Source organism: Xiphophorus couchianus, chromosome 2 (assembly GCF_001444195.1).
Source record: "Xiphophorus couchianus chromosome 2, X_couchianus-1.0, whole genome shotgun sequence".
NCBI classification, from domain to species: Eukaryota; Metazoa; Chordata; class Actinopteri; order Cyprinodontiformes; family Poeciliidae; genus Xiphophorus; species Xiphophorus couchianus.
In genome coordinates this window covers 22,772,940-22,799,204 of record NC_040229.1, presented here as the reverse complement: position 1 = coordinate 22,799,204, position 26,265 = coordinate 22,772,940, and the positions used below count along the sequence as shown (strand labels likewise).

Here is a 26,265-nt window from a genome sequence, read left to right as displayed (position 1 = left end):
AATCTGGCTGAAAACTACTGACTGAGCTGCGCTCAAAGCACATGCAGAGGCAGGCATGGACACGTGTCCTCAGCAGAACTCGTGTTGTTGGCCCTTTGACCCCTGTGCAGAAAGGCATTGACTCTAATGGATGTGATGCGCAGCAATACAAGGGAGGTTGCTGGCTGTTTTCCTCAGAGGCTCTAATGTCAGCTGATATTTGATGATAATCAGATCAAAGAAAACAAGTCATTTGAGATGCTGTGGGTTATCAGTGTTGGAAGCAAGGATTGCTCTACAAGTCAGGTGTACAAGGACTACAGTACTTAAAAGTTCCCCAGTTGTACTTGAAAACTTAATCCATCATTTGCCATGCTTCTTTCCAATCTTTGGGATGTTTCTTATTAGGGGTGGATTATTTAAGCTTAAAATGTTATTGTGTTTTGCAGTGTTTGTAGCTATAAAGATAAAACTTACTATATATTAATTAAGCACTTAATAAGGTGTATTTGGCAATGCAGTCTCTGACTGTACACACTAAGAAGCAAATATGGCTCTAAAAATAATAATACTTACACATTATCTCCAGGGACATGAAGAAGTGCCAGTTGCTAAAGAGTGCACAATAATCTCATCAATCCATATTTTCAAATATTAGTGACTAATAATGCTTTTATTGAACTAATACTTTTAAAAAAAAGTTCAAATAGCAAATTTTACATTACTGTTGCTGTTTACTTTTGCAGTTTGCTAACATCATTCAGAGTTTGTCATAATCACTATAACATTAATTTTTTTATTGCAGTATTTAATCTTTGTTCTGACTATAGCAAAAGATTATGCAATAATAACTTTTAAAGAAAGCTCCTCCAACACTTGAGGCAGAGGCAGCTTCTAAATCCACCTACTGGCGCACACATGCATACAAACACTGGTGCATAGTTATTTTGTTAGGTTTTATTAGGAGTATTTTCTTTTTAAATTATATACTTTTTTCCTTTGTTTTTGTTTTGCCATTGTTAATAGTTGTCATTTTCCTTTTTCTACCCACCACCTGTTTCTCCTTGTTACTGGGATGGCATTTTCACTTTCATATCTGAGTCTGACTCAATCTGTCAATAAAGTCAGTTGTGCAACAGGAGGAATATCTCCCTTTTATAGTAAATTATGAGTGAGTTATTAGTATTTTTAGGATATTTTATCAATGTTTAACTACAAGAAAAAAAATAAAGATTTTCCAATTTTAAGTATATAGTTACAAAATAGTTTATGAGTTTAAAACAGAAGTAGGTTGGGATGAAATGTTAATGGTTTAAATAGGGATTCAAATTGCCCTCAAAACTACCATTTTAAAAACATATGGAGAGCTGGAAGGGCGCATGGAAAATCATTTTTAAAAAGTTGCACTTAGTACAGAAATCTACACATGTCCTCCATAGGGTCCAGTTTGGTGTTCAAGGACACACACTACATCAGTTGCAGCTGAAATCATATGCCTATAAATACATTCAGACCTTTTGAATAACATGAAGTGTTTTTGAAGGATCTCACCTTGTGGAAATCTGCAGTGGAGGCCGTTAGCATAGCAAGACAAATGAAGCACCCCTGAGTTTGTTCAGAGATACCGAATGCTTTGGTCACATTTGCACCCATAAAAAAATGAAAGTAGTACCATACAGTCTGTCCTTGATGTAAAATGAAAATTATTCCATGAAAAGTGGAAATGCAGTACGAACCGATTTTCGGGATAATTCCACACAGTCTTAAAATGTGGCATTCCACAGTAGATCGGATGATTGTTTGAAATGAGGATTATGATAAAACATGGAAAATGAAGGAGCAGTATTAGTTTAAACGTGTTGCTTCTGATGGAGGCCGATGAATGCTAAAGGGGAAAGTGGGGGGGAAAAAAAGCTAAAGCAGGGTGAGGTGAGAGTTGAAGGCAGCTGTGGGGTTGTGGCTGGATGCCCTCTGTGTGCGCTCCTGAGGGCTGGCACTGAGTCCCTGAAGCCTGCTGTCCTGGCTGGAGATGCCGAGGCTTGTGCTGCTGGGGACTCCCAATGTGTGGCAAACATCTTTCTCCAGGGTCCATCTGCTACTGATTCTCTCTTTCTGCTATATCTCTTCTTAGATTGTTATTATTATTGTCTTAAGGGAAAGTTTTGCATTTCACAGGTGGGCACCTGTGCAATAGTTACAAGATATCAGCATGTTACCAGCTGTAGGGATCTCAGTTTGGAGACTGGTAGATAGGCGCTCATCCAGGATATGTGCTTTCAACTTTCAGAGGAAAGTGTGTGTTTGGTGCAATTTTCTAACATTTGTAACAACAATTAAAATGCTCCAAGCATTTGTCAATGTTTAATGCTAATCTAATGTTTTTACTTGGGGGCAAAGACTTGTTTTAAATGTATGAAGCAAAGCCAAAACAAATTCTCAGGCTAAAACATATAATTTTTATATGAAAAGAAATCTTACCCATTTTATAAAAATCTTACTTATTTAAAAATCTGTTGTAAAAAATATTGAATTTTGAACTCTCCCATCATCAATACGAGATCTTGGAATGAAAAAAAAATATGCATAGGATTGTATATTTTATTTGGTAAGGTAGTATAAATTAAAGCCAAGCAATAATAACCAGTAAAGCTAGAGCAATCTGTGTATAGTTACATAAATTCTGTCAGTTTGTATCTTAAAAGCTGTAATAAACCAATGTGAGTCATTTGTAAAAGGAAAAATAGGTGAAAATGCAGGATTGCTTAGTTAATGTTGGTTAATGGGATAAAATTAACAGTAATCTATCCACTCATATATTATCTGGACATGCTTATTCTTGCAGGGTTGCAAAGTGAGGTTTTGGGGGCTACTGGTGTCTATCTCCAGTGGTGACTAATGGAATCTAATCAAGTTAAGATACAAAGTGGTTAGTTTTTGCTTACATTGGACACAGACAGTGTGTGTGAAAGGAAAAACTTTGTGAAATGTAGTTGCTATAACAACATTTTGCCCAGATGGTTTTTATTTATTTCGAATGTGTCAGAAGTATAAAATCACACACATGAACAAGGAATGCAAAAGACACATATTTTTGTACCACAATAATCTTAACATGCTTGACAAGGAGTAGGAAGAAGTATGACACTTATGAACCCCATAAACTAATACAATATTTTCAGATGGACCCTTATTATAATTTAAAAAAAGATATAAGTTAATTAGCATTAATGTTTATGGAGAAGAACTGACCAGATTAGCCTTTGGAGTTTTCACATAATATAAAGCCTGTAGCTTTCCAGCACTTTTACAGCAAGTTCAGGCTCATTGTTTATCTGTCTGGACCACAAGTTTTATGGTTTTGGTCCACTCCCACAGCTTTCATTGTGGCATTTCTGAATGAAACATTTTTGTTTTTTTGGATTCCTCCACACTCTAAAGACAAAGTTAACAGCTTGATCTTGGAGGTGGCACACTGAGAATGTCTAAAATCTTGGGTCTTTCAATATGTATGTATGTAAAATTGAATGTTTTTAAATGTTTGTTTTATGTTATTAAATGTTTTATTTTTCACGAGTTTTAGCCTCAGCCATGTCTTGAAATAAAATGTATATATTTTTTGACTGCTAGAGTGTAAATACCACTTAGAAAGCGATTAAATATTTTAACTAAATACTCCAAAATGGTATGTAGGAGATTGTTTTTAAACTGTCCTGTCTGCATTTTTGGCCAATATTGTGGGTCTATTGAGTTAAAATCTGGTGTGTCTGCTTTTTGGTAAAAGTGTAGAGGAACCCAGAACTTACTGGACAGCCCTGCTGCTCTGGGAATGCCCTGTGGTTCCCTAGAATGAGCTGCAGAGCGTCAAGGGGAGTGTAATGTCTGAGGGATTTCCTCTTAGAGCTGTGGCCCTGCAACCCGATTTTACATCAGCAGGGCTACAATATTGGTCAAGAATATAGACATATGTCATGAGAGTTTGAAAACTATCTCCTACATATCATGAGGAGGAGAAGGAGATGTGTGGAAGCTTGAGACAAAATGCTAGCTTGTGCACTGATAGCAAGTCTTAGTGTATTGAAGTATTTTCGTGCAGTGTTTACAGAACGTTCTTGTCTTTCTCTCAAAGAATTACAAAATAAATATTTTGAAAGTGTTTGGTGGATTCCTCTGTACTAATTTAGCCAAAATTATGTTGATATTAATCAATTAAAAATACTTGCAAAAACACATAAAGGTCTTAGTCAGCATGTCTAATTGTAAAGCAGCCAAAGTTTGCGACAAAGGTAGAAAATATGTCTAACTAACCAGCTAAATTAAAACATTTCATCTGATCATCTTTACTTCTGTGAAATACAATTATAGTATCTATATTTATTTAAAATGCATATGTGGAAGAAGGTTAAGTTAAATATTTTGGTATTAATATTAAAAGTTTGATTAATCTTTCTTATAAATGGCAGACTTTTATACAATGACCTTGAAGTCAGTGATAAAGATTCACTGCAGCACCCACATAGGTTACATTATTGCTGCTCTAAATACTGTAGGTTTCCTGTGTGTTTCTCCTCTGAGCAATGGGGCTTTCAGGAGCTTTAGATCCATTTAAGGAGTAGAAATGTATCCATAGAAGCTAAAGCTCATCGTCCTGTACTGCGTCTTTAGAAACCAAAGGTTTTGAAAATGTCTTAAAACTAACATGAAGAGATTTTCAATTTAGAAAAAAAGTCTCAATAACTGTGGCTTTAGATCTTCATATTTATGTCAGGAAGTTTTTACACAATAATCTGAATACATGAATGCTGTTACACAGAAATGGATTGTTATTTGACATTTTCCTCTCCGCCAAGGTCTTGGAAAGAAAGAGCTCACTGATAACTCTACAGATGGCACTAAGTCTTTTGATAAAGGTACTTTTTTTTTAACCCTCTGATGCTTGACATATTGACTATATAGTCTTCCATGAGTGGGTCTTTTTGGACCCTTGTTAGAATCAACGTGTTTTTATGCTACTTTTGTCTTTTTGATTCAAAATAATGTTTAGTATGATATTTTCTGATGTGTTTTATTTCACACAAGAATTATTTCATCCATCCATCCATCCATCCATCCATCCATCCATCATCTTCCATTTATCCTGGGTCAGGTTGCGGGGTAGCAGCCTAAGTAGGGAGGCCCACAGTTTGCTCTCCCCAGTCACTTGTTCCAGCTCCTCTGGGGGAATCCCAAGACGTTCCTAGGCTAGCTGAGAAACATAGTCCCTCCAGCGTGTCCTGGGTCTTCCCTGGGGCCTCCTCCTGGTGGGACGTGCCCAGAACACCTCACTAGAGAGTTGACCAGGAGGCATCCTAATCAGGTGCCCGAGCCACCTCACCTGGCTCTTCTCAACATGAAGGATAAGTGGCTCTACTCTGTGTCCCTCTTGGATATCTGAACTTCTCACCATATCTCGGGAAAAATTAATTTTGGCCGCTTGTATCCGTGACCTCGTTCTTTTGGACATGACCCAAAGCTCATGATCATAGATGAGAGTAGGAACATAGGTCGACCGGTAATTCAAGAACTTCGCTTTTTGACTCAGCTCTCTCTTCACCTCACTAAATCAGCACATTGTCCGCTTCACTGCAAACGCTGCGCCAATCTGTCTGTCGATCTCCCGCTCCACTTTGGGCAGGACATCCTCCCTGACCCGGAGAAGCACTCTATTCTTTTTCAGCTCATCTGTTTCTGCATTTATTTATATAGCTTTGAATTTTTATTTTATTTATTAAGATGATAAAAGAAAGACCCTTGAACACATTGATCAACAGGTTTTGCATGTCATTCAACACATTTTCTCTTTTGGTTTTCTCATCCAGAGTGTCAGACACACACACAGACACGCACACACAAATAATACACATGGGCAATAAAGTATAGGCAGTAATATAGGCAAGTTTCTCTCCTTCTTCTCTCCACAAGGAAACGATTGTACCTAAACAAAATTATAATTTCACATTCTTTAACTTTCACCACCTGCTTTACTTTTGTGTCTCCTTTCCAGTATTATTCAAAATTTTGCTGAACATCTGCAACACATTATTTTTTTAAAGTAGGCTTTAACCATCAAAACCTGTTTTTTTTGTGTGTCCTGGAAAATTGATGTCAAAAATGGGTTTTCTCATCTGTCTTTTACAATTTTCAACTTATCTAGGAAAAACTTATCTTTAATCATGTCTTTCCTCAACAAAGATGAAAATGCATTATTTTTTATGAACTTGCCTTCTTTTGTCATTCTTTTCAACTACCTTTGAGGTTTCAGTTTTGCTTGTATTCAGGAACATTACAGAATAGTTGTGCTGGTGAGTTTGTTTGGTCTTTCCCTTTATAAAATATACTGAATACAGCAGACATTATGTATGCTAAGCACGTACACATGTTAGCATGGAAAGTTGTTGTCATTTTCTCAGTAAGTGATGTCCTGCGCAGATCCACATGTTCTGCAACAAATTGTCTTGAAGACTGAAGCATAGCATGATCTGGCTGACAGTTTACACTATTTCCAACATTTCTGTGCTAATAAGCAGATTTTATTTAGCCAAGCTTGCTTAATTTCAGGTTGGAAAATGGCAGGGATAAAGACTTGAGTCGACTTAGTCTCGAGAGAAAGTTGAGTTGCAAAAACAAACACTTCAGACTTGACTTTTGCTCTAATGACTCTAGACTTGACTTAAACTCGCGGTCTGGGACTTGATGCTCATGAACAAACTTGAGATGGAGAATAAGCTGCATGGCAAGAGTAGATCATTTCAGTAAATGATTAATATTGTCCCACCTAAGTTACTGTTGTGTAAACAAATGTCTGATTGTTATGGTAACACAAAACATAATGCATGAGTTTACTTTTTTTTGTGCCAGGAGCAGGAGCTAACAGTGGCTTCCAGGTTCAACAATTTTAGTAATACACTCCAGCATCATTTACAGTTAGGGAGCCGCAGACAGCGGGTTTCACAGGGATGCACGTTTTTCTGTTAATGGATCCGTTGATTTGATTTATTTTCAAGAAATGCTCACAAATCTGGAGGTATTAATGATCCACAAAAATATGTTCATGTTAGCTGTTCCCACATTGAAATGACCAGTTCAATTGGTTCAGTTCAGGGAAAAAATAGTTGAATTTATGTCTGACATCAAAAAATGTTTTGGTTTATGGAAATGAAAGTACCTCTTGCTTGGATTATATAAAAAATATATTATTTTTGTAAAGATGAACAATTGAATGCTCTAAAAAAAAGTTATAAGCTAAATTTGGTCTAAGGATAACATGAGTACATAACGTGTTTGATTTTTTTCTGGAAGATCCTGAGGTTAATTTTCTTCAGCACAGTTAGGAGAAAAATTTGAACTTGTTGCAGTTTTTGTCATTATTAAATACAGTTAATAAAACTAGTTAACAATTTATAACATAAGGCATCAGAGAAGCACAAATAAAGTGAACTTAATCGAAACTCGGAATTCTCAGACTGCGAAAGCCTTCAAAAAATTTTTAATTAGTGTTTACTGGAACATTTTTCAGATGTCAGACACCTCAGAATTGATGCCGTACAAAGGACACTTTTCAAAAGGGAAAAAAAGAGAAACATGTTAACGTTAGACCTGAATTGGAATGACTTTCAAAAGCTCTCAGGAAAAAAAAAGATACAAAAAAAAAGGAATGTGTCTTGAGGACTGAGGTCCTGCCCTCTCATCTGCCTGAAAGCTTTAAAGACAGTTTCACACTGGCAGATTTTTCAGCTTTTTGTGTTGCATTTTAATACAAATGTCAAAATTACTCATAAAAAGTTGGGAACTCCTTCAAACGATGGATTATCACAGTTTGTGAGGATAACTAATTTTAACACACACACACGCACACACACCAAAAGCTTGGTTTTCACAAACGCGTTTAAACTCTTTAGGAAGGAAACGTGGCTGTTGCACAGACATGTGTCCCGCTGGATGAATGAATCCTTGTGTGAATGGAAAACCGCTGCAGAGGTGCAGAGACTGTGTGAAGTTGGATAGGAAACGGAAATGGGCTTGAACAGAATAAGCATGGAGAAAGGTCCGGAGGGCCGACTCTGGTAAACCGGCTGATCTCCTTCATTACTCATGCCTGTGAGTCTTCGCCAGCAGATGTTTTCTTCCCGACTTGTGGTCTTTTCCCTCAGGTGTTTGTGGGGATGAAAAAAAACAAAAACTGCCTCTTACTGAGATCCTGTGTACAGATGTAGATGAAGTGAGTCCAAACTGTTGCCTGCTGCTTTGCATGTTTCACTTGCAACCATGCGTTCTGTCAAGTGTAATTGTGTAAAAATTAGTCAGATCAAGGCGCACACACATACACACGCTTCTTTCACACTTGCAGGCTCGTTCAGGCTGTGGCGAGGGACTCTGCATGGGAAGTGTGAACAGTAGAAGGCCAGACAAAGTGACATGTGTTCACCCGAGGGGCTGGCACTGTAATTGTGTGTGTTTCTACGTGCCCGCGTGCATATGTTTGTGTGAGAGCGCAGTGTTTAGCACGCCAGCCCTGCTGTTTACTGTGGGGGATTTTAGAAGAATTGTGGGCAGCTGGCAAGCCCCTTCAGTTTCTCTTTCTCTGTTTTTTTTTCCCTCTCCTAAATCTGCCGGTAGCTGTGTGTAGTCGTTCTCTGCCCTCCAGTCGCTCGCTCTACTTATGTGGTTATGATGTTCCACAGCGATTTAACAAAATAGGCAATTTCCTTCATGAAAAGAAGCAATAATTTGCATTTTAGAAGTTGGGATACAGGCTTATGACATGTTGCTCTGAAAGCTATTTAAATAAATGACTAAAAAAAATCAACAAATTATAATAAATTTTTTTAAATGAGTGGCTAAATATGGAAAGGAAAGAGCAGTGAAAGAGTATTGTTTTTTTGATGATTTGCACAATTGCTGTAAAATCTTTTCTTCATATTCAAAAACAAACAACACAACAAGAGGAGCTAAAAGTGAAATCCAGCTGTTTCCTGAGCAGAGGTGAGCAGCTGGAAGAGGATGCTGGACGATGAGATATTCAGCACCTCAGGGATTCACACTGTTAAAACTTCAGCTAAAAACAGATTGAATGTCAAGAAGGGTAAAACATAGAAATAAAAATGACCAAGGAAATTTTTTTTAAATAAAATTTTATGTCTGCATGAGTCACCTGCAAAACTAATGTCTTATCTTCCTTCCTCTGCAGGTTCTGATGCTGGATTCTGCTTCTGCAACGACTGGCTGACTGTTTTTTCTCCCACTGCTGGCTGCCATTTAGAGATATCTATACCGAGACAATAAAAAGCCTTGAGCATAGCTTTTTAAAATTTTAACCTTTACAAGTTAATTTCCACTATTTATATATATATTTTAAATCAAAACACCGCCATCAGCTAAGCGCCTTTAGCTGCCAGTATGGAGCGCAGCAGCTGGAGTGGCAGTGAGAGTCCCGGTGAGGACATGGACAGACTCAGTGATTCAGGAGGGGACAAGACAATGGATGGGGACCCTGAGGGGGTCTGGAGCCCAGACATCGAGCAGAGCTTCCAGGAGGCCCTTGCTATATATCCGCCCTGTGGGAGGAGGAAGATTATACTGTCAGATGAAGGGAAGATGTACGGTGAGTAGCTTAAGCTGGACTGAGATGTCGGCACATACCTTTTATAATTTCTTACAAAATGTCTCTATTTTACTAAAGCTTAGATGCTTTAAATGTTGGAGTTTCAAATCTCTCAGGATGGCAACTTTCTACTTTTATTGTTTGGATATATTGTTTTTTATCTCAGTTTATAAGAGCCCTGTGTAATATATTATTACAGAAAAAAAAAAAAGACATCCTTGGACAAGAAAACCAGGCATCGATTGGCTGACTTGTTAAATTTTCTGGTGTGAGGCGGCGGTGACAATAACGACGTAGAAGGTGGAGATGGAAGATTGTCTCACGGTGCATCAAGTGTCAGAGAAACGGGAATGAAACATAAGCTGTAAAAGCGAGGAAATGGAGGCATGCTGTACTGCTTTGTGTGTGTGCGCGCGCGTCTGTGTGTGTGAGTATGAGAGCGTGACAGAAGTGGGAGAGTATTTGTGTGTTTGAACTAATAGACTGATGAACAGATGGTCCTCTGGCTACCACCAGCTGCGTCCCCCTTCGACTCCCTTTTACTGTTTTTTTTTTCTTTTAACTCTCTCTATATGTAGAGCGCAGCCTCAAATCTCTTTATTACTCTTTTTTTCTGTACTTTATGTAGATTTGTAATTATTTAATTATTATTTTTATAACAGCATCGAAGAGGTCGGACTCTGTTCATGTGTAGTTCCAGGCCATCCTCTGTGTGTTTGAGCAGGATAAAAATGTTTTCATTAAAGCATCACTGGATACATTATTTCTAGTGTGAAATATAAAAACACTAGAATTTTCTTGGTTTACAGTGTCGACACTGCATCAAGCAGATGAAGATATTGATGAAACATATAAAGAATTTCTGTTGATCTGCCAACTTTTTTTGTTTTCCTTCCAAAATTTGATCATTTTCTTCAAAATAGCATTTTTTTGCATAATGTTCTACCACATCCTGACCAACAGGACAGTACAACCACTTAACCACTACCTAACCATGACATTTCTCACTGAGCACTCATAGCGCTTTGTACTTGAGCCACATTCATTCAGTCTTCCACACTCAGGCTCCTTCCAATGGAATTGAACCAATTGCAAGATATTACTCCTCTCACTAAGCCGCAGTCGTCTCAATGCATGTCTAATTTTACGTCATTTATAATTTAGACTGACTTTTTAGAATCTCCAGGAACTGTTTCTCACACCATTGCTTCGTTCCTGATCACACAATGTTTGTGTTTTCCATTTTAATGGAAAGTGGCTAGAGGTAAGCCATTGTTGAAAGAAAGCCACAAGAACAGTTATTTGCATGTTACCACTTGCAGAAGACACAGCAAACATGTGGAAGTAGGTTCTCTGGTCAAACGATGCCAAAATTCATTTTCTGGCCTACATGCAAAATGCTTTAACATCGGACATTATCTTGAAGAGACTGTCCCCACAATGAAACATGGAGGTAGCAGCATCGTGCATTGCGACGGTTTCCTCAGCTTGGGAAGGGAAACTAGTCAGGCAGTCCTGAAAACAAATATGTTAATAACTACAAAAGTTCACTTTCTTTCTGGTCACAGACCCTAAACATGCATCCAGAGCTGCATTAGAATCATTTAGTCTAGACTTAAATCCAAACCTAAATTCAATTGAGAGATTAAGGCAAGATTGTTAGCCAGATGCTCTCCATCCAATGTGATTAATCCAATTTATTTTCTAAAGAATTGGTATTGATGTTAATCTTTCTATGTGCAGATGTAGTACCGACATCAAAAGTCTTGCTGCTGTACATGATATTATCTCCATGGGACTGAATACAATTGTGTGACACCCATTTTATATATATTTTAGAAACAAAAATCAAAAACATAATTTCTTTACCTTAACAATATGCACTATTTTGTGTTTATTTATTACATAAAATCCCAATGAAATACACTATAGGCTTCAGCTGTTATTTGACAAAATATGAAGAAGTTTGGATTATATTTGATTATATTTGTAAGGCACTGGAAGCCGCTCAGTGGACAAGAAAATAATCCTCAAGCATCATTTGTATTATGTAAACATACTTGGTTTCATGCAACTGCCTCCCAGCAATTTCCTAAAACAAAAGTTAATTTAGCATGCCTGTTAAGGCATCATTAATGGTGCTTTATGGTTGTTTCATGTGTAGACAAAAACAGCGTAGTGTACCTTTCATTTCTTTTAGCAGTCCTGCTCAGATTGTCACAGACACTGAAATATAACCCTGTCAGGATTCATCATGGCTGACCTGCTCAGGTCCCACTGATACTGGAAATCCTTCTCCAGCCCCTTTGTGTTATTGATCAGTCACGGATCAATCAGTCCATCTCTGTTTCCTGCTTGGGTGGCATGTTCAACCCTGTTTGTTTACCTTGTTGACTCTGTGTCCAGGTTGTTGACACATCTTAGCCAGGTGACCTAATCAAGTCAGACAGTATTTTTTAGAGGCAGACCAGGAAAAGCATAAGGGAAAAAAGGGTATTTGAAGTATTTGAGAGCGATGGGGCTTTAATTGTTACCAAGAAAATTTGTGCAAACTGCATCCTGCTTGGGATTTTATTTCAATTCTGAGTAAATTCTCTTCTTTTTTACTTTATTTTTTTGCATTGGTCTTTTACAAAAGACAGAGATGGCAAAAAGGCACTGCAAGCATTTTTTTGAAAGAAGTTTGTATTTTTTTAGTCAAAACAAAAGTTTATCTTAGCTGTTTAGTTGGGCTGTCTTGTCCGGCAGGTTGACTGCAATCAGATGTTTAACAAATCAGGCTTCTTGTGGCTTGTCTAAAGCAGCTTTACCTTCAAAATGTCTTTGAATGTCAGAAAATATGACATTCAACATGACAAAGAAAAAAAACACTCTATTGGCACTGCCTGGGTGAAAAAATATTTGCTATCCATGCTTGAAGTTGTAGAAATAATTACCAACCCTAAAATCAGAAGTCTGTATGGCTGCCTTCAAACTGTTCAGTAAAAATGGCCACCAGCTCTTACTAAACTTTCCACTACAACTTACTTAATCATATTTACCTGTGAAGTAAATGAATATTAATTTTTTTCAAAGTATTTCTAAATAAACTTTAGATGACCAAAATAAATAAATAATAATAATAGCTGAAATAAAAATATCTGGATTGTATTCTTGCTGTAGATAAAGCAAAATATTTAATTTTTTCAAATATACTTTAAAATGAAATCTTAATGGGTCACTGCTACTTCACTGCCTTGTTTTTATTTGTTTTTCTTTTTAAAAGCCAAGTTTTGCATTTTTAAAGTTGACGTCTTCAGAAAAGCCACAGAAAACACTGCTGATGTCACCTCGCCACCTGTTACACCGTGCAGGTTACATTACCTGGCAACAAATCATTCACAGGGATTTGTGAGTCTTTACAGGAACTGTCAGATTGGTGGTAATAAATCAAAGATTAACTTCTAACCACAGCTGTTATAATTTTTGCAAACGTGTATGAAAAGAAAAAAAAAGCTCAAGCAAATGAGGTGAGATCTAAAAGCTTAGTACCTTCAACACTTTAACTATTCCTGCTGATGTTGCAACAAGCACCAGCTCAGTGCAACTCTGTGGTAAATTCAGGCTGTGAGCCAAAGTCTGGCCCCTGTGGCCCTCAGGGTCACCTCAGGGTACTCAGTACACTCAACTGCAGCCTTGTTGGCAAGTATACTCAGCCAGGATTTGACCTTATTCTGAAAGGGGTTTTCAAGCTATTCCATAAAGCAGCTGAAGCTCTTAATCACTCTGCAAACTGAGCAAGGAGCTCAACAGTACACTACTGCGGCTTTGCTCTAAAGACGGGAAGAGGGAAGATCCATTTCTAACTACATGAAACACAGGAAGCTGGGGATTTTCCTGAATTAATTACCCATTCTCTCAGATTTCTGCTTGCTCTGAATGCAAATTAGCTGAACTTTTTCCAACGTTTCTGCTGTTTTAGAGACTGTCATGCAGAACTTTGGCTACACAGTCGCAGTGAAGGATTTGAGTTCACATTAAAAAAGGGAATGAATATTGTGGAGTTTCATCTTTTTTTTTCAAACTCAAACAAAATGAGTCACAATCGCATGAAAACATTACAACTGCTTTTTTTTTTTCTACTTTTTGAGTGTGCGGCCTGCATGAATGTCAGCTTTCACGCCGAGTGGCCTCGGCCCAGAGGCAGAGGGGAGGGAGAGCAGGAGGTTGCTTCTGTTCGTCACGGTTAATGACCATCTGACTTTGGCCTTGAAGTCTTTCACTGTAGAGAGGGAGGAAGCGAGAGGCAGCAGAAGGGAAGCCCATTCACTACAAGGGGGAGCAGAGAAGTAGGGGGGAAAGGGAACAGCCACAAGAGAGGACGGACGGATGGATGGAAGAAAAGAGCGAGGGAGGGAGGGAAGTTTGTGCATGTGTGTGCTTGCGAGCTGGAGAGTTTTTCGAGAAAGAGGGAGGGCAAGAGTAAGGGATGTGTGCCGCAGGGTTAGTGAAGGATGATAATTCACCGTTAAGCCTCCTAGAAAGACCAGCTGGCCCCTCTGGAGTCAGATGTCAGCCTCCACAGCCAGGGCTCTGTGTGCGTGCGTGCGTGTGTGTGCTAGCACTCATGAATGTATATACATTGATGTTTGCGTGCATGCTGTCGTCAGTCCCAGCTTTCGACTGCTAGAAGGAAAACACCTGCATGGGGAGCTGTAGATTTTATCAGTCTAAGCTCCCTATCTCAGTGACAGTAGAACTGGTCAGAAAACATACACACACACACCCCGACACGCAGACACGCATGCATGCAAATGCACAAACACCATCTGCTTGCTAGTTAGGGCTATTGTTGTGAGCCATTTGGGTAGTGTGTAGAGGTTTGGCTTTGTGCAGATCTTGACCATCAGTTGGCCAGCTGGCCTGACTTTGCTTTTCCACTCGGTTGCAACAGAAAACAAGCCAAGAGAGGACCCAAATCAAACCAAACGGCTCCAAATCAGCTCGTTAGCACTCGCAGCATCTGCAAATCTATCTCATTTCATAAATAAACTGCGACTTCAATTTTTAATCACTCTAAAGTTGTTGTGGGTCTGACTGCGGAGGCCCCAGTGAAATTTTCTACCATGTTTCAGTGCACAAACACGCCTCTGTCTCTGGTTTCTTCTGGATTTGAAGCATTTTTTTTTCTTTCTGTGCCCCCTTTTTCCTTACTAATCTATACTAGCCAGGTCATGCTGAGTTTGCTGTGCTCTCTTGTGAATGGGCTGAATTATTCAGTATTGTAAGTATGTGTGTATCTGCATCTGTGCGTGCACATATGTGCGCACACGTAAGCACAAGTACAGCTGGCCTGCTGGTTCCTTTAATCAGGGGACGGCCGGTCCGCATGAATGCCTGCATTGTTGGGTCATGTGTATTCAGGGCCATTGCGTGTGTGATTTGTGTGTGTGCGTGTGTGTGTTTGGTGAGTCTGTGGAGAACTCAACAGGGGTATCGGTGATTACAGCTTTTTCATGTGAAAGTGCACGTCACAGGATCAGTGGGTCAACAGCTCTTAATCAGCCACTAAGTTGTTTGTCAGGGTCATATGATTTCTACTGGTTGTTTTTGAGAATGAGAAACAGATCAAATGTGTGTATGTGAAGGTAAAAAAAAAGTGTTTTAGTAGTGTGTTTTCTGTCTCCTTTCTCCTCCAGGGCGAAACGAGCTGATAGCCAGATACATCAAACTGCGAACAGGCAAGACGCGGACAAGGAAACAGGTAACTATGGGAGTGTGTGTTCAGTCAAATCATTCTGTCTGCAGAGAGTGTGACGGGATATTGTAGAGTACGTCCACTATGTGATAATGATGCCAAACCAACTGAAACAAGGGTGTAAAAAGCAGAATGGTCAAGGAAAGAGGAAATATTACAGAAAATGTAAAGCATTATTTTATATCTCTCTAGTTTACAATGATGGCTTGTCAGAATTTAGATACTATATGAAAACACGTAGATAAATAACTTTAATAAGTAATTTATTGTGACTCTGTGAACTCAGCTGTTGGTATAATTCATGAAATTAATATTTTGAGAACCCATAATTTCATAATTTGGCAGTTGCTGTCTTATAATTTTTTATTTATTTATTTATTTTTTTACCAAAGTATTAGTTTTATGTAGATCACAAGGTTGAATCTGTACAGTGATAGTTGATTAAATCCACCAGAGTTCTGTAAACAATTTTAGAAGAAGCAACATGTTGATCAGGAGAGGATTTCATTAACAAATCAGGGCTAAAAACAATTCTTACTTTGTATGCTTAGATTTAAAATAAATGTTTTCAACCATATAATTTGTTTTACATACTAAAACAAGACAAAACAATAAAATGGTTTGTGTTTAATGAAAAAAAAAAATTAAATGACTTTTTATTAAAAATGGTATGTCATATTAGCTATACCCTTGTCTGAGCTGCCTGCCTTCACGACAGAATAAACACGTTGCTAAGATTAAAAGATTACTTTAAACCTAAATCTGCAAGAGGTAAGAATTAAGTTGGGTTTGATGGTATGTAGGCTTATAAAGAAAAGAACAAATGAGGAATTGTGCCCCGTTCAACCTACTCACCACTGCTGTTCAGCACAGCTTCTATAAGAAGAGTCTCTGCTCCAGAGTCTCTTTGTTTCTAAAAATATACCCGACTCAACACAAGTTATCAATTAACTTATGTCTTCCTCTGGCTGTTGCTTAGACACATTTTGCTTAACTGCTAGGCTAAAGTTAGCAAGTTTTCTCTGTTTCAATGTTAACATTGTTGAAAGAAATACAAACATGGTTATTGTTGTTTTAGCCCCAGATTCCTCCTATTAAAAGGTTATTATGTAAAACCTTAGCAGCATAATTTTTAATGTACAACCGAGTTTGTTTGTTCGTACTCTACAGATAAGTGAACTTTACAGGTTTTGTGCTACAGAAGAAATAAGGCTAAATCAAAAATCATATTTTTGTTAGTTATTCCTATATATCAGTGCCACTGCTTTTCACACACAGCCCAGTTTGTTGGCAGATTTTGGGGTAGGACCTAACATGGCAGTACAGTCTAGATCTTGGCCCCTGTTCTCAGGTGTCTTTCTGTCCTCTCAAAAGATGTGCATAGATGGGTCTATTCACTCTTCTCAGGGGAGTGCATTGTGTGAAGTGTGTGTCTGTGTGTATACTTCTAGTATAGCAACAGTCCTTTCATAACCATGGCAACTCTCTGTTTGGTCTTTACTCCTCTTTTCCACCCTCTACCCTCCCTTCCTCCTCTTCTCTCCTCTCCTTCTCTCCTTGCCAGGTATCCAGTCACATCCAGGTCTTGGCCAGAAGAAAATCCAGGGAATTTCAGTCCAAACTAAAGGTATGAGGAGGCTGATGGGAATCTGTACCATTAACTTTCTTGTTTGATAATTTATTTCCTGTTCAATGTCTTTTATTACACAGTAAGTGTTGTTTTACAAGTTCTGTTTGTTTGGAAGAAAAACAGCTGATATGTAAAGATCAGTCTCGATGGCTGCATTGGAAGAACAGGATGGAAAGGCACCAAACCCACATAGCTTTCTTTTCCCTTAATAAGCAAGAACAATCTAAATTCAGTGTTTGTCCCTTACTGTGACTGGAAGGATGCCTGTCACAGTGACTCCAGTATCCTAGGTGTCTAATTACCCCCTGTTTGGGTTTTCTCCTCCTCCTCTTCCTGCCATTCTTCTCTTTCCTTACATTCATTCAGTTCTTCCTATTCTCTCTCCTCCCCTCTTCTTACCATCTCCACCTCTTAGTCTATTAATCTCTTACCCTGCTTGTCTTGTCCTTCTTTCCTTCTTGTCATTGACTGTAATTAACTTTATTTAAAGCAACAAAGGAGAGCTTGTTTTCCGAGAAGTCTAGCCGGAAACTCTGAGCTGATGTTTGCTGTCATAAAATGAATGATGGAAGACTTATTAAAAGCGAGAGTAAATGTTTCTTGACTTGACATTGGATTTTAAAAGTCTACAAACTCACTCTAAGCTCTAAAGCATTATATATGTTTTCTGTACAGCAAAGACCACTATCAATAAGCTCAGAAAATATGAAATGTTGTTGATGTTACAAAAAGGGAGAATTATGCAACATTTAAAAAAAAAGAAAGCATAAAGTGGTCGGGGAGGCAGCCAGTAGCTGTAGGGATTTGTGGTAATTACCGTATGTGATCTACAACAATCTATTATGTCCTCTGTATAGAAAATCGGCTTGTGAAGTAGAAGCTTTCTTTATAAAAACAAAACAAAAACAACAACAACAACAAAAAAACAAACATGCAGGCCAGACTGAAATCTTTAATGATTCTGTGGGAAAATGTATTATGGTCTAGTGAAACCAAATAAACATTTGGGTCCAATTTGGACCCAATTTAAAAAAAGGAGCTTGGAATAAAAAATGACCTGTACATTGCCAATCGTACACTACTATACCCTGAGTGAAACATGGTAGTGGCAGCTGCATGCCATAGGGTTACATTTTGCATATGAAACTGTTTTCTTTTTTTAGCTGGATGAAGTTACGACCCAGAACTGTAAAAAATAAAATAAAATAAAAAACACATGCCAATAAACCAGAAGACATTTAAAAGCTGATTTGTTTACCTTATTCCTTTTGCAAAAACAGATTATCATATGCATAGTGGAATCAATTGTTGTCTTTGTACACTCAAACTTAAAATAAAAAAATGTATATATTTATTTACACTTTTATGTAAATTTGATCCTCTTCACTGTGATGAATTATTTGAGGGAAATTCGGAACATTCACAATTGTAAAGTTATCCAAAACCCATGTAAAATTGCAGACTTCTGCCCAAGTCCCTCTTGAAAATGTGATCTAGATCTCAACGGGGTTTACCTGCTTAAATAAAGGAAATAAAATCAAATAAAATCATTATTGAGCTTCCTTGTCTCCAATAAAACAGGTTAAAAAAAGTCTAGCTTGAATTCCACTTATATTCCACTCAAAAGAATTCTTGAAGATTCATTAAATAAATAAATAAATAAATAAAACAAAGCAATTCTTTTTTTTCAGCTAAGGAAACTTATCCTTTGTGTTTGTCAAATTACTATTTTATTTCCTTAAAATAACCTGCTTTTATCATCAAGTGAGTGATAATTAGAAAATTCAGGGCTTACTACTTAACTATAAGTTCCTTAAACTTTCATATTAAATGTTTTTTTTTATTATTAGTTGGAACAAAAATAATAAAAGAATCGACATCTGGATCTTGGTATTTAACTTGAAAATCCAGCATGATTCCTATCTCAGTACCTTCTATAATATTATTATCTCTCCCAGGAGGGGAGTTTTCTCTCTGTGCCAATTAACTTGAGTGAAGCTGCCAATTAGTGATTCTCCAGCTATCACAGTGCCTCTAATTCTGTTTCATTCAGCTGTTTTGTGTTCCATGCTGCTTTTACCCTGAGGTTAAATATCTGATATGCTTTTCGTTACTGTTTGCTCCAACAGCTGTTTTTACTGTGTTGCATTAAGCTTCACTGCACAATTTATGATTGTTGCAACCTTTTTTTGTGGAACTTAATTTTTTGCTGAATATTTGTTCCCCCCCTCCCCCTCATCTTCTTATGACACACTATGCAGCCATTGAGTCCAGAGTGCGATGCACGCCCACAATAATGATTGTGTTAATGTCTGTGTTCGCGTGCAGGACCAGAATGCCAAGGAGAAAGCTCTGCAAAGCATCTCGTCCATGTCCTCGGCTCAGATCGTCTCAGCCACCGCCATACACAGCAAGCTGCTGCCTGGAATAGTGCGAGCCAGCTTCCCCGGCAACGCTCAGGTACAACACGCACACGCTTACACAGAGACACGCTTGCATTTGTCCTCAACAAATAAATACGTGGCCTGGGACAGGAATGACAATGAAGCAGTTTGTCTGAATAATCTATTAGCCACACATGCGTAGTTACACCGAGGAACAAGCACATTGTTTTGCATTTGCAGTTCGCATTAACCGTGTGGTATATTAATACGTGAATTTATTTTCAGCTGTGGCAGGGGATGATTCCAGGAGGGCAGTCCAGCTCCACCACAGAAGAGTGAGTCACATTTCTAATGCCTTCTTATCTAACTCGTTACTGTAAATACAGCTGCTCATTGGTCCTTCCAGTAAATTCTCATGTTTTCGGGTTCTTAAATTTCACTTGTTGAAAATTAATTAAAGAAAAAAAAAGAAATTAACATTTTGTTATCAAGTAGTATATCTATTTTATTCCATCATGTAGTTTTATTATTATTTTCTTTTTCTACAAAATCAGGTTGGCAGAATGAAGGCTAAAAAATGTAACAGAGGTAAATAGACATGAGGCATATTCCCAAATGTTTTAGTTAAATAGAAGAGACTAAAATCTAAACAAGAACTGTTAGCCTTCATTTTGTAAGGCTGAAAAAAGTGTCAGTGAATGCAACAGGTTTATACACTGCATGTTGACAGAAATCCGCATAGACAAAAAAAAAAAAACCCAAAAAACCCATGAGGTTCATTGTGACCTTTATATATTTCAAGGTAACTGTACTTCAGGTTTGTAGGTAATTTTCCATTGTTGCATTGATTTGTGCCATCATACTCAGTGTGCTCCAGCTTTAAAGAGATATTAATATTACTGTTTGGTGATGTCACTTTTTCAAAATCCAAACACCCAAATGTCAGCAGACTATATGTTCACCCTTGAATCTTCTTGAAATCTAGATTTAAACAATCTTATTCAATGAAGATGTTTTTTTTTTCTGATGGGATGTCTGACAGGCATCTCTAAAAATTCTAACCGAACAATGTATGTCAAGTTTGAAAAAAAAAAAAAGATCATTTAGATTTTTGTTTTGTTAGTTGAACAATAGCATACTGAAATGTATTTATATCATTCTCCTAAATAGCCTTTTATTAGAGCCATTACAGCCTAGTTTTAATTCAAACTAAGGATTCATCTTTGGTGATGAGCTCCAAGTCTGTCTGGCTGGGACACTCTGAAATATTAATAGCATTTTCAGTCAGAAAAGAAAATGGTGGTAGAATTAAAATGTTACTTTAAATATAAATTTAACCAGAGGTGGAAATTATTTGGTCTTAGCTCCTCATCACTAACAACATATTTCAGTTGGAGCTACTTTCAACATCTCTAATTTGCTTTTTCTTTTTCATCAATACAAAATAGCATTGTGAATTCTCCGAGGGCATCAATGTGATTTTGCTCTATGAAGATATGGAGAAGAGTGCCTTTTTTCTGGAGATGAAAAACATCAAAGACTTCAATTTAATTTATTATGCATCTGAATCTATAATCAGACTGTATCTGCATGATTATCCCAGCTTATGATTCAGAAACAATTAATTTGATTAATTCACACGACTGATGCGTTGAATCTGTCTGCCATCATATTGGCAAACACTGATTGCCTAGTCAATGCCAACTTGAAGACCACCTGTTGAGTTTAAAATTAGGTGAACATTTTAAACCCTGCCTCCTGCTGTTTCCTTCTCTTGCTTTAATGTCTGTTAATATAACTCATAGTATTTCACTGCTTGTTGTACTATTGGATCTAATAATAATGGTAGCAATTGTGGCTGTAGAGCTTTCATTGAACACGGGGCTGCTCTTGACCTCTTCGCTCCTGCTTTGGTTCATACAAGACAGAGAGCAGAAAACTTTTTTTGTATAATGCAAGTACAAAAAGGCTGGTCCCACTGTCTCTTTTTCTTCCAGTCTGTTTTTAGTGTGTGCGGCGTGTGTGTAATGTGTTCTTGTGTGTTTCTCTGAATCTCTCAGCATCAAGCCGTTCTCCCAGCAGGCCTACCCTGTGCAGACAGCAGGGACCACCACAATCGCAGGTGAGAGGGACCATGGGACAATTATCTTCTTTCTGTAAAGCAGACCGTCAGCTCTCTCTCCTGCCATTTATGATGTTTCCTCACCACAGGGTGGTCTTTGACTGCCAAGGCACATGGGTCCCTTGTACTACCGTCCTTGTCTCGCAAAGCAGGTCGAAAAGAGGGATACGATGTCAAACTGACTTTTCTCATAATTTATGAGCTCTACGCTTACTCTTAGAAAATGTATTTAAAAGTAATACATTTGTTTTAAATTTATTTAAACATGATATTGCCACCTCAACCAGAATTTCCAAATTCAAACATTTATTTGGACTATTTGTTTCATTATTCACCATGAATGAAATGTTGACATATTTTTAAATGATTTATGAATCCTAATGTACCGGTATTTTTAGATTAATTTCACATTTGTTTTGGTGAACTGTGGACAAGAGAACACTCAAATAAATTAATTTTAATAATTACGTACTGTTTTTGACTCCCAACTAATGTTTTAAACTCGTTTTAGAAAGATTTCAACCAGCATTATACATAAAAGTAAATGTTTTCATGACATTAAATGTTTAAGTGTGATTTGGCAACCGCTGCAGTTGAGCAACCACAACAGGATATACAAACATTTAGACAGTCTTTTTTTTGTAGTTAAGATCTCCAGATTAATAATATTAAAAAAATTTATCAACAACTCATGTAAATGAGAACATATTTTAAGAGAAACAGCTTTCAAAGTTCCTATCTTAAATACAAGTCAATCATTGTGAGCTTCAGTTTCTATACGGTGTGGAAAATAAAGAGTACATAAATTTAATAGTGCACTTTCTCATTAAATGACTCCATCCAGTAAAAAAAAGTAGCTAAGCACAGCAGAGGAAAAAGCAAAAGATTCAGAAATATTTTGTGACAGTGCGCCATGATAGTGTTGATTTGGGTTTGTAACTGTGTTTTTTGGTGTGTTTTGGTCAGCCTACGAGCCTGCTGCTGCAGCCCAAATACACAGAGAGCCAGCATGGCAGGGGCGATCCATCGGCACCACCAAACTACGACTGGTGGAGTTTTCATCTTTCTTAGAGACACAGAGGGATCAGGAAGCCGTGAGTACACACACACACACACACACACACACACACCAGCGCGCACGCACGCATGCACGCACGCACACACACACAGACAGCAGTCTACAATAAGCACTCCCTATTGTCCTATAAACAGAGATGACAGATAACCCTACAGCAGAGAACGGCATTAAAGCCCTTTGTGTGTCTCCTTGTATGAATAACCTTTGTAAAGCTCTATCTCTCCGTCTGCTCAGCCTATCTGTCATCTTGCCACATCGGGGACTCATTGTCATTTTTCTACCTTGGGCTCACGGACAGCTGGCATTCATCTTGTTGCTTTCTGTTTGGACAGTACATAAAAATGTTCTACAATGGCTTTGAAATGGATTCTATTGTGCAGCGGCGTCACCTTCCCTGCATGATTTATTCTACTGTAAATAGATGGAGCTAGAAGCGTCCTTAAAGGCAGACCACGTCACAATGGAACTAAAATCTATGACTAGCCTCTATTAGTTTGGCAAACGTCTCGGATTTTTATTCATAGTTTAAAACTTTTCAAACTCAAATTCACTTGTCATGTCTTCAAATTTTACAAAACAGATCATTCTTGATCAGAATCAGAATGATCATTCTAACACAAAAACACGGCAGAATACAGTCATCAGGGCTTGTCAATTGTTTTTTTTAACAGTGTGTCTTTCATAAAAATGATAGGTGGCACTCCTTTTATTTTGCACATCATGGCTGTTGGTGTTTTTTGCCACTGAAAATATTTCCAAACCAAATTTTCCTCTTTCTTAAAATAGAGGGAAATATAGATTAGTCTTCTTCTCAGTCAGCTGCCTGACAGTGTACAGCAACGTACAGGGGAGGGGTAATTTATACGCTCAATATAATACAAGGAACTCTAATTGGTATAATTTTTTCTCTGAAATTTCATGGAAAACAAATTAAAGAGTGAGAGTAGTGAGATTTTGCTAACATCTGATTGGTCTGGAAACATTTGGAAAAAGTCTTGGAAGTGATGCTTTAAATTTGGTTTGAGCAACTTCTGTGTTGATGTGGCAAAAACAATTTACTTTACTAGTGAAATTGACTGCTGGTCAGACCTGAGGTGACTCGCAATTGTCACTTGAGGTTGGATCAATTGGTCAGTGATCTAAACCTGGATCAATTCATTGTTATATCACAAGTTTTTTCCTAACAGATCACCATTACCAGACTTTTTAATCTTTATCATCGCCCACATGTGTAAAATTCACAACCTTGAAACATATTCATTGCTAAAATGTTAACATTCATACTGATGTGACTCACGCCCATGTTACAGAGAAAATGTAGAGAAACAATGGATGTGAGGATGTTAAATTTATTTTTCCAACTCTTGATTTATCTATATCCTTTTTGCAGTACAACAAGCACCTGTTTGTGCACATCAGCCAGAGCAACCCGAGCTACAGCGACCCCCTGCTGGAGTGTGTGGACATCAGGCAAATCTACGACAAGTTCCCCGAGAAGAAGGGAGGTCTTAAAGAGCTTTTCAGCAAGGGCCCACAGAACGCATTCTACCTGATCAAGTTCTGGGTAAATAAATTTGCTAATTTGTTTTTACGATACAACTTTTTAAAATAAAATATTTCTGTACTAAGAGTATTTTTTTTTAAATTTCCCAAATGCAAATTACCTTTGTAAGTGCGCCGTACTTTTCCATGCAGGTTTGTCTTTGTCTGCACTTCCAGGTGTGTGTGTGCGGGGGTGTGTGTGTGTATGCGTAGGCGGGTGTACTTGTGTGTGCTGTGTCTTTCCACCTGGGATATAGAGGTGGTGGGTTGATGAAAGCTCAGTCGCTTTGTTTGAACACCTGCTCACCTCCTGACTCAGAGGTTGCTCTGCCTCTACCCTCCTGTGTGTGTGCGCGCGTGTGTGTTTAAAGTATGTTTCTCACTTCGTTGTTCTTTCTCCAAACGCTTCAGGCCAATTTATAAAACTTTCAAGAATTTTGCCCTCAAAATAACTCATCTATGACAGCTGTGACACAGCGGGTTGCCTTCTGCAAACCAAGTTTAACAAGTGAAAGAACTGACAGGCTTCATATTTTATATACGCCACCAGAAAACACATAGCCCCATATTAGCATATACATGGCATTTCTTAACTTTGTAATAGTGACGGGAAGAACAGGTAGATGTTCAAGGTTGGGTTGAATATATTATTGCTCTTCTGTACAGAATATATTAGAACAAATGAAGTCCCAGAACCTTGAGACAAGATAATGTCATTGTGTTTGATGCATAAAAAGTTATGCCTAGATAAATAAAAGGTCAAGTTTTTTAAATTCCAGGTACTTTTCTCTCATGCAGTCTTAAATTCTGTAACAGCTACAAAACTCTATGGATGCACACAGAACCCTCGGCTTTCTTAATGAGATCTAAGAAAGACTGAGATGAACTCTAGCTATGTTTATTTCAGTTTATGTATTTAGTGCCAGTTTACAACAAATGTCATCTACAGGCACTTCATGAAAGTTAATCTCCAGTTATAAAGAAACATATAATCAATCAATCCAACAACATGTAAACATTTAGATAGTGAAATTCAGCTACATAGATTCCAGTTAGATAATGATTGCATCAGAGTAACAATACATTCAGCCTATTTTCTCAATTAACAAAAATGTATCTAAGAAGATCCAGTGGATTGCCAAGTCATTGACTTTGCTGCATTTTCTGCTCCTGAGCAAGTATCTGGTGACAGTGGACAGGTGACTGCATTAAGTTGTTGACTTAGCAATCAGTCTTCCTGAGCGAGCATGTATCTCAGTAAAACTGCTGTAATTTGATGGAATATTAACTTGCGTCTTCAGAACTTGATAAGCAAATGAGGTCATTTATCTCTATTGACATGATACATTGGAACATGCAGGACAGTGTACATTGGGGACCAGGGTCAGTCGCTTCATTTCTACTCACAAGTTATCATTTCTGGGCTCCAAAGCTCGGTAAAATTGACAACTATGCAAATACCAAGACATACCTACCAAGATCCAAAATGACTACTGCATTTATTATATTGATAAGTAAATGGATGTATTTGCCATTGTGTTTTACAAACTTTGATATAGAGTATAGTTGCAGGTTTTGTTTTAAAATCTGCGATATTGTGCATTACCCTACTGGATGTGGCCATTAGAATATGCTCAATTTTATGCACAAGTTCAGCAACAAAACTGATGACGGTTATGCCCCTTGCACTAAGGGGTCCAACATGTGTACACAAAACATCCACCCTCATCCCTACCTCCAACATGAACCATTAATATAAGGTAGGGTGGATCCATGCTTTCATCTTGCTTACACCCCATTGTGATCATACACTCTGCGTGTTGTGGGTGACGTCAAAACTCATAAGACTGGGTAATATTTTATAGGCTTGCATTGATAATAGTTCTTGCAACTAGAATTCTCTGAAATTATGGTTTTATCAATTTGTGTTATTGTCGTTCTTGTAATCGCTTTGGTGCAGTTTTACACCTTTTTTAAAAGTGCTATATAAATAAATTTGACATTGACAAATTAGGAGTGACATCACTCCCAGCTCAGACTTTAAAAACAAAATCTAAAGTAGTATTAGCATCTTCACCAGCTGATGATTAGTTGACATGGAAACAAATAATTGCTGAACTCATTAATGGCATTGTAGTATCCAATGAGTGCAGTAA

General features: G+C 37.7%; 1 protein-coding gene across 1 annotated transcript in view; it reads left to right on the top strand.

Annotated features, from left to right (window-relative positions):
• The window catches only part of tead1a (TEA domain family member 1a), a 47,480-nt gene that overhangs the window by 10,516 nt on the left and 10,699 nt on the right, over nucleotides 1-26,265 (top strand). Inside the window, exons 2-9 of the mRNA XM_028045059.1 lie at nucleotides 9,203-9,616; nucleotides 15,295-15,359; nucleotides 16,918-16,980; nucleotides 19,312-19,443; nucleotides 19,653-19,702; nucleotides 21,428-21,489; nucleotides 22,456-22,583; nucleotides 23,958-24,131. Of these exons, the coding sequence (XP_027900860.1) occupies nucleotides 9,412-9,616; nucleotides 15,295-15,359; nucleotides 16,918-16,980; nucleotides 19,312-19,443; nucleotides 19,653-19,702; nucleotides 21,428-21,489; nucleotides 22,456-22,583; nucleotides 23,958-24,131 (879 nt within the window). The 5' untranslated portion in view covers nucleotides 9,203-9,411. The remainder of the gene's footprint in view (nucleotides 1-9,202; nucleotides 9,617-15,294; nucleotides 15,360-16,917; nucleotides 16,981-19,311; nucleotides 19,444-19,652; nucleotides 19,703-21,427; nucleotides 21,490-22,455; nucleotides 22,584-23,957; nucleotides 24,132-26,265) is intronic.